General features: G+C 42.9%; 1 protein-coding gene across 1 annotated transcript; it reads left to right on the top strand.

The window, feature by feature from the left end:
- The first annotated feature begins 3,382 nt into the window (after window positions 1-3,382).
- Window positions 3,383-3,840, top strand: LOC117352681 (40S ribosomal protein S12-like). Its single transcript, XM_033929257.1, has one exon. The coding sequence runs from the start codon at window positions 3,442-3,444 to the stop codon at window positions 3,838-3,840; it is 399 nt and encodes a 132-aa protein (XP_033785148.1). The 5' UTR covers window positions 3,383-3,441.
- The last annotated feature ends 11,004 nt before the right edge of the window (window positions 3,841-14,844 follow it).

Genomic DNA, 14,844 nt, shown 5'->3' with positions numbered 1-14,844 from the left:
TCCCCATACGCCTTATGACAAAGACCACACCCCATTTTAGTAGCCTTCCTCTGGACCGACTCCATCCTTTTTATATCTTTTTGAAGGTGCGGCCTCCAGAACTGTATATAACACTGGAATTCGCACCACACTCAGATTGTTAACAATAAAATACACCAACTCAGATATAGTGGCAAATAATGGGCCGAAGCTTTATTTTCATGAAGAACAAACCTTAATCAAATCAACTTATCAACATTTTCAAAAAAACAGTGTAGCTTATACTCAAAATTCTGGAGCTACTCAGTGTCGAACTAGCTCCTCTTCCAAAATTCTCCCCCATTCCCCAATTCCCTTACAGCAAGACTCGCGGTGCCGCAGAGTCCAGCTGCCACCCATGGCGGTATCGCACATGAGTAGTTACAAAATTTAGTCACCAAAATTGTTTCCCCAATAGGCCTGATGGGCCGCCGCGGGAGCGGACCGCTGGGCGAGATGGACCTCTGGTCTGCCTCTGCGGAGGCAACTTCTTATGTTCTTTAACATAATTTTTTCCGCAACCAAACTGCGACCAACCCTACCCACCCACCCCACCCCCAAAACAAAAACCCACCAAAGAGAGAACCCCCCAAATAGGGAAGGGGAGGGTGGGACAATTTAATCCTCCAACCCTAACCTTCCCCACTCCCTCCAAACCCCTAATTCTCCACTGCCCGCCAAATCTCCTCAGAAAACTCCACCAATCCTTAAGCCCCTTTTTCTAGCCAATCCTTGCTCGCTTTCACCTACACCTATCTCTACCTTCTTACTTCCACTCCTCCCCTTACCTAACCTGCCTAACAGCCCACTACTCATCCTCTTACCTACCTACCACTATTTAATTAACCCCTTCCCCCCCAAAACAATCTTCGCTGGCTCATCCAGCGTTTTAAGCCCGCAGATTAATCTGCAAGCCACTTAATATTCTAAATGAGGTCTCACCAGAGTCTGATACAGGGGCATCAATACTTTTTTCCTACTGGCCATTCCTCTCCCTAAGTACCCAAGCATCCTTCTAGCATTTGCTGTCACCTTTTCAACCTACTTGGCTTCTATTTTTGTTCTGGGTGTCATCGGAGGGGCCGTCATCTGTGACAAATATTGTGTTTTACACACACACAACATCTATGCCCAAAGGAAAAAAAATGAAAATGAAAAAACATGTCAGAAGTGTCGGCTTTTTCGGGTTGGTATTGGCGATCTGCCTATGGCATTGCAACGGTTAGGCCATCGATCAGATGGCTTGTTTTAATATTAATGACTTCATTTTAATAGTAATGAAGTTGTTTGCATGCCAGAGTCGTAGAATGTATGAATGCAAGGAAAACCACATAGTTTTGAACATTGGGTTGGCAAATTCGGACAGTTGTCAAACCTATCAAACTGGTTTAGCAATCATCGGTTCACAATTGAAGCATTTAGTGCATCTAGACCAGGGGTGGGCAACTCCGGTCCTCGAGGGCCATAATCCAGTCGGGTTTTCAGGATTTCCCCAATGAATATGCATGCACTGCTTTCAATGCTTATTCATTGGAGAAATCCTGAAAACCCAACTGGATTCCGGCTCTCGAGGACTGGAGTTGCCCACCCCTGCTCTAGACCTATGTCTTCTGCTATTCTTCATCTGGAATATTGCGTTCAATGCTGGTCTCCTTATCTCAAGAAAGATATAGTGGTGCTAGAAAAGGTTCAAAGAAGAGCGACCAAGATGGTAAAGGGGATGGAACTCCTCTCGTATGAGGAAAGACTAAAACGATTAGGGCTCTTCAGTTTGGAAAAGAGACGGCTGAGGGGAGATAGGATTGAAGTCTGCAAAATCCTGAGTGGAGTAGAATGGGTACAAGTGGATCGATTTTTCGCTCCGTGAAAAATGCAGAATCTAGGGGACACTCGATGAAGTTACAGGGAAATACTTTTAAAAGCAATAGGAGGAAAAAAAATTTCACTCAGAGAATAGTTAAGCTCTGGAACGCGTTGCCAGAGGTTGTGGTAAGAGCGGATAGCGTAGCTGGTTTTAAAAAAGGTTTGGATAAGTTCCTAGAGGAAAAGTCCATAGCCTGTTATTGAGAAAGCCATGGGGGAAGTCACTGCTTGCCCTGGATCTGTAACATGGAATATTGCTACTCCTTGGGTTTTGGACAGGTACTAGTGACCTGGATTGGCCACTGTGAAAATGGGCTACTGGGCTTGATGGACCTTTGGTCTGACCCAGTAAGGCTGTTCTTATAATAATAATAATAATAATAATTTATTTTTATGACGCCATACTGGGGAGGTTCTAAGCGGCTCACAGCATGAGAAAAACAACACATACATACATTTTCAATAAAAATCACAATAAAATACAATAAAAGGCAGTACAAGCATTTCAATAAAATTGTTCAAGATGAAAAAGCAAACCATGCAGGTAAGAAACATAAAAATAGAATGCAAACATGGTTGAAATAGGAGAAAAGGTAAAACCATTACGATGTCAGCCTAACTTATTTGCAATTGCATTTCTTTCTGCTTGGTCCCTTTCAGATAGAAGCATGCTGTTATTTCTCCTATTCCTAAAATGCCCAATCTGGACTAGAGGTCTGCAGGGGAATAGGGATTGCTGGAATCCCGCGGGTCCTGCGGGATTCCCACAGGGATACCTCCAGGTCCATGGGACTCCCCCCCCCCCCCAGGGTCACGGGATTCCCATGGGGATGGAACTGGGGTTTCCAAGGCCTGGAAAGAGAATTCGTAGAAGATAGACAAAAGCAGAAACCGGGACCAAGATGATGGAAAACCAAAATGTCTCACCAGCTACAGCAAGAGAGTCATTTTGAGGGGGTTCTAAGTTCAGAGTGGAAGGTCCAGCCCTCTCTCATGGTTATGCCACCAATTGTGCTTAATACAAAATGAAGTGCTTGCGGAGTTTGTTTTGGGGTTTCCAGTTCAGTTTTAGCCTCTCTCAATTCTGCTTTAAATGATTTTGATGCTGTATTGTTTGATTCTTTACTCATTGCTTCATTAAAAAACCATTTATGGATCTTGGAAGGACCTCTCACAAGTTACGTATGCCAGATGGTGGAACCAGATTTTGTTTGCTCTACAGATATGAGCTTTATATTGCCAAAAAATCCAGCTCTTTTATTTCTTTGAAGAAGAACTGGTCGACCCTACAGTCACATCTTTCCGGTTGTTAATCCCTAGACTACAAAACTTTTAGAAAAGAAATAAAGACCATACTCTTGTAAGCGTTTGGTAAAATATTTAGGTGTAAAATATGTTTTCTTTACCCCAGAACAGAAAGCATTTGTAGATATGAAGAAACTGGTAGCTTGAAGTGTTTATTGTCACAGAACAGATATCATAAGAAAGCAGGACTCTCTTTCCGTGCGGACTCCGGAGAAGTTCGGCACCGGGTGCGGGACATCCACCGATCATCCAACGATGACCGAGGAAGGCATTGCTGCTGGAAGTGTAATGGATGTTAACACCGCCCTGCAAGAAGTGCTTAAGACCGCACTCATCCACGATGGCCTAGCTCGTGGTATTAGAGAAGCTGCCAAAGCCTTGGACAAACACCAAGCCCACCTTTGTGCTCTTGCTTCCAACTGCGACGAACCCATGTGTGTGAAGCTGGTTGAGACATTGTGTGCAGAACATCAGATAAACCTGATCAAGGTTGATGACAACAAGAAACTGGGTGAATGGGTAGGCCTCTGTAAAATTGACCGAGAGGGCAAGCCCCACAAAGTAGTTGGTTGCAGTTGTGTGGTTGTCAAGGACTATGGCAAAGAGTCTCAGGCCAAAGATGTCATCGAAGACTACTTTAAGTGTAAGAAATGAATGAGTAGAAAATAAAAACTATTAAGCCTAAAAAAAAAGAAAGCAGGATATCCTGTTAAGCCTTTCCGATTAATTATATTTTGAATTGATAATCTCCTTGATATTTTCATGGAATCCCCTCTTTTGCTCATTTGTTGTGGTCAAAGGAAGATATAATTTCTTTTTCATGTGACAATTTTTCCTTATAATATTTGCTTTCTGTAACAAGAGTTCTTCTTGTAAAAATTTCAAAATCATATAAAAAACAAACAAACCCCAAAACAGCATAAACATAAGATAACATAAAAACTCACTTGTATACCGCAAAGAGCATTAAGTTCTATGCGGTTCACAGAGATTAGCAGTACAAAAGAATAAACAACCAGGGGCTCATAATCGAAAGAGAAAAATGTCCAAAAACCGGCCTAAGTCGGCACTTGGACAAACATTTCTCAAAAACGTCCAAGCGCCGAAAATAAAAACAGGTTTTGGACGTATTTCTAAACGACCTAGGCCTTCTTAGTGCCGCTCAACGCCCAAAGCTAAATGGGGGCGTTTCGGGAGGCGTGTCGAGGGCGGGAGTTGGGCGGGACGTGGGCTGGCTTAGACTTAGTCGTACAGCATATATAACCGAAAGTTTAACAACAGAGCCTAGACGGAACTTGGACGTTGTGACATAGACCATGTAAAACATGGTCTAATTCACAAAAACCCACCTAAACTCACCAGATAAGCACTGCAAACACATAAACAGACCCCCCACACACACACTACCCCAGTGATCACCAACCCCCCCCTAGAAATTTTATTCACAACTTTAAATTTCAGCCTCCAGACCATCATCACCTGGCCGCCTGGCATAGAAAAGCCTAGTCATCCAGCCCAGAGGCAGCTTAAGTCGTCTTGGAGGTGGGTTAGGGACCTATGGAGAGGAGGACCCATGCCCATAAGCCCCTGTAATCACTGCATTGATTCTTAAACGTGCACTGCCCTATACACCCCCAAAACCCTTTTTGACTGACATAAAGTGGCTCCTGCAGCCATAAGGACTATTAGGGTGGTAGATAAGTGGGTCTAGGGGATTCTGGAGGTGGTTTGGGGGGCTCACCGTCACCTATAAGGGAGCTGTAGGGAGGAGAAAACATGGCACCCTTTTTGTGAAGTTCACAGCAGTGCCCTGTAAGGTACCCCACTATTTAGGTGGCATGTCTGGGTGTGCAGTCCATCACTTTGCAGACCCCTCCCACGTCCAACAGGGCTTGTTCTAGGCATTTTGGACTTGGACGGAAAGTTGGACGGAAATGTGGTATAAAGATGGATGATTTAGTGGCTTGGACGATCAGACCGGCAGGACGTATAATTAGACGATTTTCGAAAGTAAAAAAAAATTGGACGTATCTTTCGAAAATGTGTCTTAGGCTCTTTTTAACTTTGGACGACTTGCAAGATGGACTTAGACGTCCCTTTCGATTATGCCCCTCCCAGTATCTAACTTCCAAAAGAGTCTGTAAAAAGATGCGTCTTTAAAGCACGTCGAAACTGTTGATACGAATTTGAAAGTGTGAATTTGTGAGTCAGATCCATGAGGCTGCCTGGAAGGACAACAGTCGTTCCTGGAATTTCATATATTTGCATCCCTTTGCAGAAGGAAACGAGAAGAGTGAGTGAGATTTTTTAGAATGTGTAGAATTGGTAATGATGAAAGATTCCATAAGATGCTCTTTCCATGGAAGGACTGTAGCACACCGCTTATTCCAATTTCCATTAAAGGCACTCCATTGCAGATACACCAAAATATTAAGATCTTAGGAATAATATTTGACAATAAATTATCATACCACGATCACATAAGCAATGTGGTTAAATCTACTTTCTTCAGACTGCGCCAAATTCGTTCCGTCGCCAAGTTCTTATGTGCAAAATCCCTGAATATTCTAATACATTCTCTAGTTATCTCCAAACTTGATTATTGTAATGCCTTATTTAAGGGCTTGACACAAAAAGAAATCAGACGTCTTCAAATTATACAGAACGCCTCTATTAAAATAATTCACAAAGCAAAAAAATTCGACCACGTTACACCCTTACTTAAGGAGTCACACTGGCTCCCCGTTGCACACCGCATTTTATATAAAATATGTTTGCTTACTTTTAAATCATTAATATTTCAAACCCCCGCTTTCATTTTTAGAGTTTTAATTCCTTACACCACTTCCAGAACACTGAGATCTCAGGATCAACATTTGTTGGCCATTCCCTCGTTGAGAGTCATCAATACGAGACGTCTTGCTATTTTTTCAGTGACTGCCCCCCAGTCTTGGAATGATCTCCCACTTTATATAAGAGAAGAAAAGAACTTGGACAAATTCAAGACTAAGCTTAAAAGTTTCCTTTTTAATGATGCTTTTAGTGAATAAACGATTCTACAATCCCTCTTTATCTTATATTTCCTTCTTTTTATGTCCGTCTTCCCTCCTAATGTTGTTACCTTTATATATTGAACTTGATACAGATTGTAACCTTTAAAGAATTTTCCTATTGTTTCTATATTGTTTTTTTCTTTTTTTTTTTCATACTTGTTTGTTTTTGAAATATTGTTTGTCTATGTAATAATTTACCTATGTTTTTAAATATTCGTACTATTTTGTATATCGCCTAGAATATAGATTAGGAGATTAATCAAACTGTATAATAAACTTGGAAACTTGGAAACTTGGATTAGAGCTGTTAACACCTAAAACAAATACGGCTGAATTTAAATGTAATTCGTGCTTCAACCGGAAGCCAATGCAGTTGACGATAGAAATTATTGACGTGATCATACTTCTTTAAATCAAAACTTTCATTTCATTAATAGATTAATACGATCATTAGTTCCAAGTTTGTTTCTTTCTTTCTTTTTGTAAGATTTGCTCCGTCTGTTTTTGTTTTGATCAATGTCAACTTAAAACTCCTTCGCTTTAGAATTCTCACTAGGGAATTTGGATGGACTTCCATGTCCCAACTCAATAGGTACAAAACCCCAAAGAAGCAGATTGACAGTGACGTAGTTACCCCCTCTTTTGCTAAGGTACGCTAATCGATTAGAACGCACACCTTAGAAAAGAGGGCCTAAGTGTGTGTGTGGGGGGGGGGGCCACCCCGGGTGCCGTCTTTGTAGAGGCGCCAGAACCCACCCTCCTTTCAACCCCCCAATACTACGCGCGCCTGCCGCTTCCCTTCCTCCATGCCTCATTAAGGTTTGTGATGCGTCTAGGAAGTGACCTCAGAGGAAAAGCTGACGCTGGCGTGAGCAGCAGATGGGGGCGCCTGCTCAGGCCCGAACGTTAACGAGGGAAGGGTGTACGCTTGTGGCAGGAGGGGTCGTGAAAGGAGCAGTTGGGGTGGAGGGTGGAGAAGAGGATGAAGGAGGATTGCCACTGCCCTGGGCGCCACCGCAGAGGAATAAAATATTTTATTCATCCTTAAGAGGTCCTTAAAGCTAGATGACATGGGCCACATTTCACCCTCGCATGGGCTGCATCAGAGATAATATGCACAAGGATGAGTGTCCGTGACACACACTCTATATACCTCATGTGGTAATGCTAAGCATAACCGCTAGTTGCATCTCTTCTCCCAGCCGCAGTGTCCCATGCGAGGTAGTTCTAAGGACGTCATAAGACTGAATTCAAGGTTTAATCCATACACTTCTATGGGATCTGCTCCGCTGCGGACTTTGTGGGCTCCTTTTACTAAGGTGCGCTAGCGTTTTTAGTGCACGCTAAACCCGCACTACGCTTTTAGAACTAACACCAGTTCAAGCCTAGTTCGTCTTTGTAAAAGGAGCCCTGTGTGTTTTGGATCAACCAAGTAACATAGAAACATAGAAACATAGATATTGACGGCAGAAAAGGGCCACAGCCCATCGAGTCTGCCCATACCAATGACCCACTCCCTGACTTTTACTCCCATATAGATACCACGTGAATATCCCATTTTCTCTTAAAATCTGACACGCTGTTGGCCTCAATCACCTGCTGAGGTAGCTCGTTCCAATGATCGACTACCCTTTCGGTGAAAAAGTACTTCCTAGTATCACCTTGAAATTTCCCTCCCCTGATTTTCAGCGAGTGTCCTCTGGTCACCGAGGGCCCTGTAAGACTGAAGATATCATCTTTCACCTCTATACGCCCTGTGATATACTTAAAGGTCTCAATCATGTCCTCCAGTGAGTACATCCGCAGTTTTTTTAGCCTTTCTTCATACGTGAGATCCCTGAGCCCCAAGACCATCCTGGTAGCCATTCGCTGAATCCACTCAATTCTCAACACATCTTTCCGGTAGTGTGGTCTCCAGAATTGAACACAATACTCGAGATGAGGTCTCACCATGGATCTGTACAGTGGCATTATGACTTCAGGTTTTCTGCTGACAAAACCCCTACGGATGCAGCCCATCATTTGTCTTGCCTTGGACGAAGCCTTCTCCACATGATTGGCAACCTTCATATCATCGCTAATGATCACTCCTAAATCATAAGTAGGCAGCAGATACATGACGCAACTGCCCTGGAGTGCTCTGCCACTACGAAATGCACCTGCCAGCCAGATGAAAATACAGCAACACAGATGTGTCGGTATATTATTTATTCAAGTTTCTAGATTGTTCTCCTAGGGGAGCTCAGAATGGTTTACATGAATTTATTCAGCTACTCAAGCATTTTCCCCTGTCTGTCCCGGTGGGCTCACAATCTATCTAAAGTACGTGGGACAATGAAGAGATTAGGTCACAAGGTCCACAAGGCCCAGGGCAACAAGGAGCCTGAGTGTGCTGAGGCTGTAGCTTTAACCACTTCACCACTCTAGAAATCAAAATGTAGCAAAAGTGAGCCAAGTGTAGGATGATGAAGCCATTGCGACATCACTGCTGAGGTTGGCTCTTATTGGTGGAATGAGGCATTATGACATCACAATACCAGCCCTGGTTATCAGAGGCTGAAACTTTTCACACTATTTATTTATTCAACTAGTCTTTAAGCCCGTTATATTAATGGGTGCTAGACTAGATTTGTGTGTCTGTCTTTCTTTCTTTCTTTCTTTCTTTCTGTCTCTCTCTTTCTCCTTGCCCGCTGTATGTCTGTCTTTTTTTGCTGTCTGTCTCCTTGGCTGCTGTATGTCTGTCTGTCTTTGTTTTGGTGTCTGTCTCTTTTAATCTGTCTCTGTAACCCCCTGTCCTTCTGCGAGTGTCTTTTTTTTCTGTTTGTCTCTCTCTCCTTGTCCAAAGTTTGGTTGTTTTTTTTCTTTAAATCTGTCTCTTTAGACCCCTGCTCTTCTGTGTGGTTTTTTGACTGTCACCTTCTGTTTATCTCTTTGGCTGCTGTCTGTATTTCTTATTTTTGGTCTCTCTGTCTGTGTTTGTTTTGTTGTTTGTCTCTTTGGCTGCTCTATGTGTTGGGTTTTTTTTTTTTTTCTGTGTCTCCTATTATTAACCCTATAAGTAAATATCTCAGTCATTCATATAGTATTGACCAATCTTTTATAGAGTTATCCACAAGGTCAATATCTCATTCTTACTTTGATAATTTATCATAACTTTCAGGGCTTCAGACATGCCATTTGGTCACCCATGGTTTTTCAGTGACCAAATATATCTCAATGGCTATGACTTCTTCATTTGCCCCCTCTATATGTGTTAAGATTTTTTAATTTTTTAATGTGTTAAGATTTTTTAATTTTCTTTTTAATTTTCTTAAAAAGAAAAAAGAAAATTAAAAAATCTTAACACATATAGAGGGAGCAAATGAAGAAGTCATAGCCATTGAGATATATTTGGTCACTGAAAAACCATGGGTGACCAAATGGCATGTCTGAAGCCCTGAAAGTTATGATAAATTATCAAAGTAAGAGTGAGATATTGACCTTGTGGATAATCCTATTATTAACCAGCATTCCCTCCCCCTCCACTTCCCTCCCCCACACTATTCCCTGTGCAGCAGCAGCGTTTCCCCTACCCCCCCTTTCCCTTCCCGCGGTCTGGCCGGTTCCCTTAGTCCCTTTCCGCTCCACCTTCCCTTCCCGCCGTCCCGACAAACCTGCTACTCCAGCAGCGTCTGCAGCACTGTACACACGCTGCTTCAGGGCCTTCTACTGCCCTGATTTGCTCTGCCGTGTCTCTGATGACCCCCACACAGCAAAAGGCCATTTTACTGGTCTCAGCATATTTTGGATTAGCATTTGTTGTTTATAACGCTGCGTTCTCAGAACGCAGAGACCTAGACGGTAAATAGTTTGACATCTTACTTTTAAACAATTCAGGTATGGTTCCATGCAAGAATTGATGGCAAATCACTATTGCTTTATACTGAGATCTAAAAACAACAGGCAGCCAGTGCAATTGTCGGAGATAGGGCGAGATGTGATCGTATTTAGACACGCCTGTTATCAATCTTGCTGCAGCGTTCTGCACAACTCGCAATGCCCTGCATCTTGCCTTAGTTATTCCAAGATACAGGACATTGCAAATAGTCGAGTCTAGATAATGCCATTGCTGGCACGCTGAACCCTCTGCGCTTCTCCCGGCACTCATAGAGTTCCTATGAGCCTCGAGAGCAACACCGAGCATTCAGCGCTCTGGCCTGCGCTAAAAAAAAAATGCTTCCGCAGTTTTGTATAAGGGGGTGGGGGTATGTTTCTGTTTCAAAGTATTACATTTTTTGAGTTAGACTTTCAGTAGTGAGGATCTCCATGGGACTGTGATGGAATCTCTGCTTTGAAGCATATTTAGCAATCATCTAGAGATGGGAATGACTCGTGAGATCATTAAATTTGCTAATGACACAAAGTTGTTCAAAGCTGTTAACAGAATTGTGAAAAATTGCAAGATAACTTTTTTTCCAACAGAACAAAAAAGTGGAAAATGACTGGACTTACCTCCTCTTTTACTAAGGTGCGCGATGCTTTTTAGCGCACGATAAATATTAGCACGTGCTAATCCCACGCTAAACGCCAATGCGTGCCTGTTATCCTATGGACGTGTTAGCAGTTAGCGCATGCGTTGATTTAGCATGCTCTAAACGCGCGCTAAAACGCTTAGCGCACCTTAGTAAAAGAGGGCCTTACGGAAGATTGAAAGTACAAGCAATGGCCCTGGTTTCAAAAAGAGCAAAATTAATTTTTTTAAAAAGTTTGGATTCCAAGTTGTTTGAGTTCTGGGGCATTCGGATTCCAAGGTATTTCATTATTTTTAAAATTCCTATACCATCCAGTGCCTGGGCGGTTTACATTATATCCACATACACAATACTTAAAACAGTACAAAAGAGGGAGAGTGTGGAACAGTGGTTAAAGCTACAGCCTCAGCACCCTGGGGTTCTGGGTTCAATCCCACGCTGCTCTTTGTGACCTGGGCAAGTCACTTAATCCCCCCAGGTACATTAGATAGATTGTGAGCCCCACCAGCATAGACAGGGAAAAATGCTTGGGTACCTGAATAAATTCATGTCAACCATTCTGAGCTCCCCTGGGAGAACAGTGCAGATAATCAAATAAATAGAAACATAGAAAATGAGGGCAGAAAAGGGCCACGGCCCATCTAGTCTGCCCACACTAGTGACCCATGAAGAGATCCCACATGCCAATCCCATCTTTTCTTAAAATCTGGCACGCTGCTGGCCTCAATTACCTATAGTGGAAGATTATTTCAGCGATCAACCACCCTTTCGGTGAAGAAATATTTTCTAGTGTCGCCATGAAATTTCCCGCCCCTGATTTTCAACGGATGCCCTCTTGTTGCCATGGGTCCTTTAAGGAAAAAGATATCTTCCTCCACCTCGATACGGCCCTTGACATATTTGAACGTCTCGATCATGCCTCCCCTCTCTCTGCGTTCCTCGAGTGAGTATAGCTGCAATTTACTCAGCCTTTCCTCATACGGGAGATTCTTGAGTCCTGAGACCATCCTGGTGGCCATTCGCTGAACCGATTCAGCTCTCAGCACATCTTTTTGGTAATGTGGCCTCCAGAATTGTACACAGTATTCCAGATGGGGGTCTCACCATGGATCTGTACAACGGCATTATGACTTCGGGCTTCTGGCTGATGAAACTTCTACGGATACAACATCTCGATCATGTCTCCCCTCTCTCTGCGTTCCTTGAGTGAGTATAGCTGCAACTTACCCAGCCGTTCGTTCCTCATACGGGAGATCCTTGAGTCCTGAGACCATCCTGGTGGCCATTCGCTGAACCGACTCAACTCTTTGCACATCCTTTTGGTAATGTGGCCTCCAGAATTGTACACAGTACAATTGAAAAGTTTCAGCCTCTGATAACCAGAGCTGGTATTGTGACGTCATAATGCCTCATTCCACCAATAAGAGCCAACCTCATCAGTGATGTCATAATAGTTTGATTGTCCTATACCTGGCTCACTTTTGCAATATTTTGATTTCTAGAGTGGTGCAGTGGTTAAAGCTACAACCTTAGCCCGCTGAGGTTGGGGGTTCGAACCCACTCTGCACCTTGTGACCCTGGGTAAGTCACTTAATCCCCCCATTACCCCCAAGTACATTAGATAGATTATGAATCCACCAGGACAGTCAGGGAAAAATGATTGAATACCCGAATAAATTCATGCAAACCATTCTGAACTCCCCTGGGAGAATGGTATTGAAAAAATAAAGGCCCTGTTTTACTAAGGTGCGCTAATTGAATTAGCGCACGCTATAAGCTAACACGTGCATGTTAGTCTATGGACATGTTAGCATTTAGCGTACACTAAATTGATTAGTGCACCTTAGTAAAACGGGGGTAAGTTTACAGTTAATCCTCAATCAAGACAAGTCAGACCCTATTAAAAAAAAAAAACCCATTAACGAACAATTGTGTTTTGCGAAATGTTCTGAACGTTCCTCTGTCAGCGCTTTTCCTTAGCTGCCCTACCATCGGATTCCATCATTTCAACAGGACAACAAAAAGGTCACCGCACAGGGTTTCTACAGATTTCGAATTAACATCGGCCTTTAACAAAGCAGAGTTTTCAGAACGCAACAATCTTTTGGGCTGAAAAGTGGTCATCTTACATAAGAACATAAGAATTGCCGCTGCTGGGTCAGACCAGTGGTCCATCATGCCCAGCAGTACGCTCACGCGGCGGCCCCTTGGTCAAAGACCAGTGCCCTAATTGAGTCCAGCCTCATTCCAGTTTAGCAGGAACTTGTCCAACTTTGTCTTGAAACCCTGGAGGGTGTTTTCCTCTATAACAGCCTCAGGAAGAGCGTTCCAGCTTTCTACCACTCTCTGGGTGAAGAAGAACTTCCTCTCGTTTGTACGGAATCTATCCCCTTTTAACTTCAGAGAGTGCCCTCTCGTTCTCCCTTCCTTGGAGAGGGTGAACAACCTGTCTTTATCTACTAAGTCTATTCCCTTCATTATCTTAAATGTTTCTATCATGTCCCCTCTCAATCTCCTCTGTTCAAATCTCTGGAGGTGTTTTCCCCTATGACAGACTCCAGAAGAGCGTTCCAGTTTTCTACAACTCTCTGGGTGAAGAACTTCCTTATGTTCGTACGGAATCTATCCCCTTTCAATTTTAGAGAGTGCCCTCTCGTTCTCCCTACCTTGGAGAGGGTGAACAACTTGCCCTTATCTACTAAGTCTATTCCCTTCAGTACCTTGAATGTTGCGATCATGTCCCCTCTCAATCTCCTCTGTTCGAGAGAGAAGAGGCCCAATTTCTCTAATCTTTCACTGTACGGCAGCTCCTCCAACCCCTTAACCATCTTAGTCGCTCTTCTCTGGACCCTTTCAAGTAGTACCGTGTCCTTCTTCATGTACGGCGAACAGTGCTGGACGCAGTATTCCAGGTGAGGATGTACCATGGCCTGGTACAGCGGCATGATAACCTTCTCCAATCTGTTTGTGATCCCCTTCTTTATCATTCCTAGCATTCTGTTCGCCCTTTTCTCTTGAAATACTCTGGAATTGTACCAAAGCCGATTTCTCCACCCTTCACCACACTGCCTAATCAAAATGAATTCCTTTTCTTAAGCTACTACTTTGACTTACTGGTGAATAGTATCGATCCATATCTATTTTTTTCTATAGACCTAATCTCCTCCACCTGCACCAATTCATCTAACTTCTATGGTATAAAATATTTTCTGTCTCCTAAGCTATTAACTGTATTACAAGAATTTACCAAATGCAGTAGGGCCTCTGAATCTTACAGATACACAATTATTTAGCTTGGAAAAAAAAACCTGGAGTGAAATCCTTGATTGTCAAAATAACCATCCGATCTCATTAATCACTTATAATTTTATGACATACACAGGAATTTTCTCTCTTCAGCCTTTCCAAAGATTAATAGCATTATCCATCCTGATCAGGTAGACTTTTAACAGAATCATTACTCATATGGCAACAGTGAACAGGAGAGATGGTAGAGCCAGGTCTATGTAAAGCTATACCATGTCTAAAGGGCAAAGGTGTGGGGTTCCTTGATTACCGATTCATTATTTCCTTTGCCCTTGATTTGATTGGACATGTGCAAGCCATCTCCGGCTTCACTTTGATTCAAATTCTAAGCTATAGTTAAAATCATAAGGGAGATTCCAGACGTAGAGGATGACAAGGGTCCCCGTGGGATCTATCTCCATCACACACACCTAAGGACCAAGGTCTGTAAATTATTCCTATTACTCTAATCCAGGGGTGCCCACACTTTTTTGACTCGCGAGCTACTTTTAAAATGACCAAGTCAAAATGATCTACCAACAATAAAATTGAAAAAAAACACAATGCACAATGTACGCATAGAATTGTTAATTATCATTCCTATTCCGGGGTTTTTTCAAAGAGGTCAAAGCAGATGACTCTATGCACTGTCACCTCAGTAACAACCATACAAAAATAGACAAATACCCACCCCCCTCCCTTTTTACTAAACCACAATAGCAGTTTTTAGCGCAGGGAGCTGCGCTGAATGCCCAGCGCTGCTCTCAACGCTCATAGGCTCCCTGCACTACAAACCACTATTGCGGTTT

Source organism: Geotrypetes seraphini, chromosome 1 (genome assembly GCF_902459505.1).
Source record: "Geotrypetes seraphini chromosome 1, aGeoSer1.1, whole genome shotgun sequence".
NCBI classification, from domain to species: Eukaryota; Metazoa; Chordata; class Amphibia; order Gymnophiona; family Dermophiidae; genus Geotrypetes; species Geotrypetes seraphini.
This window is presented reverse-complemented; position numbering and strand designations above follow the sequence as displayed.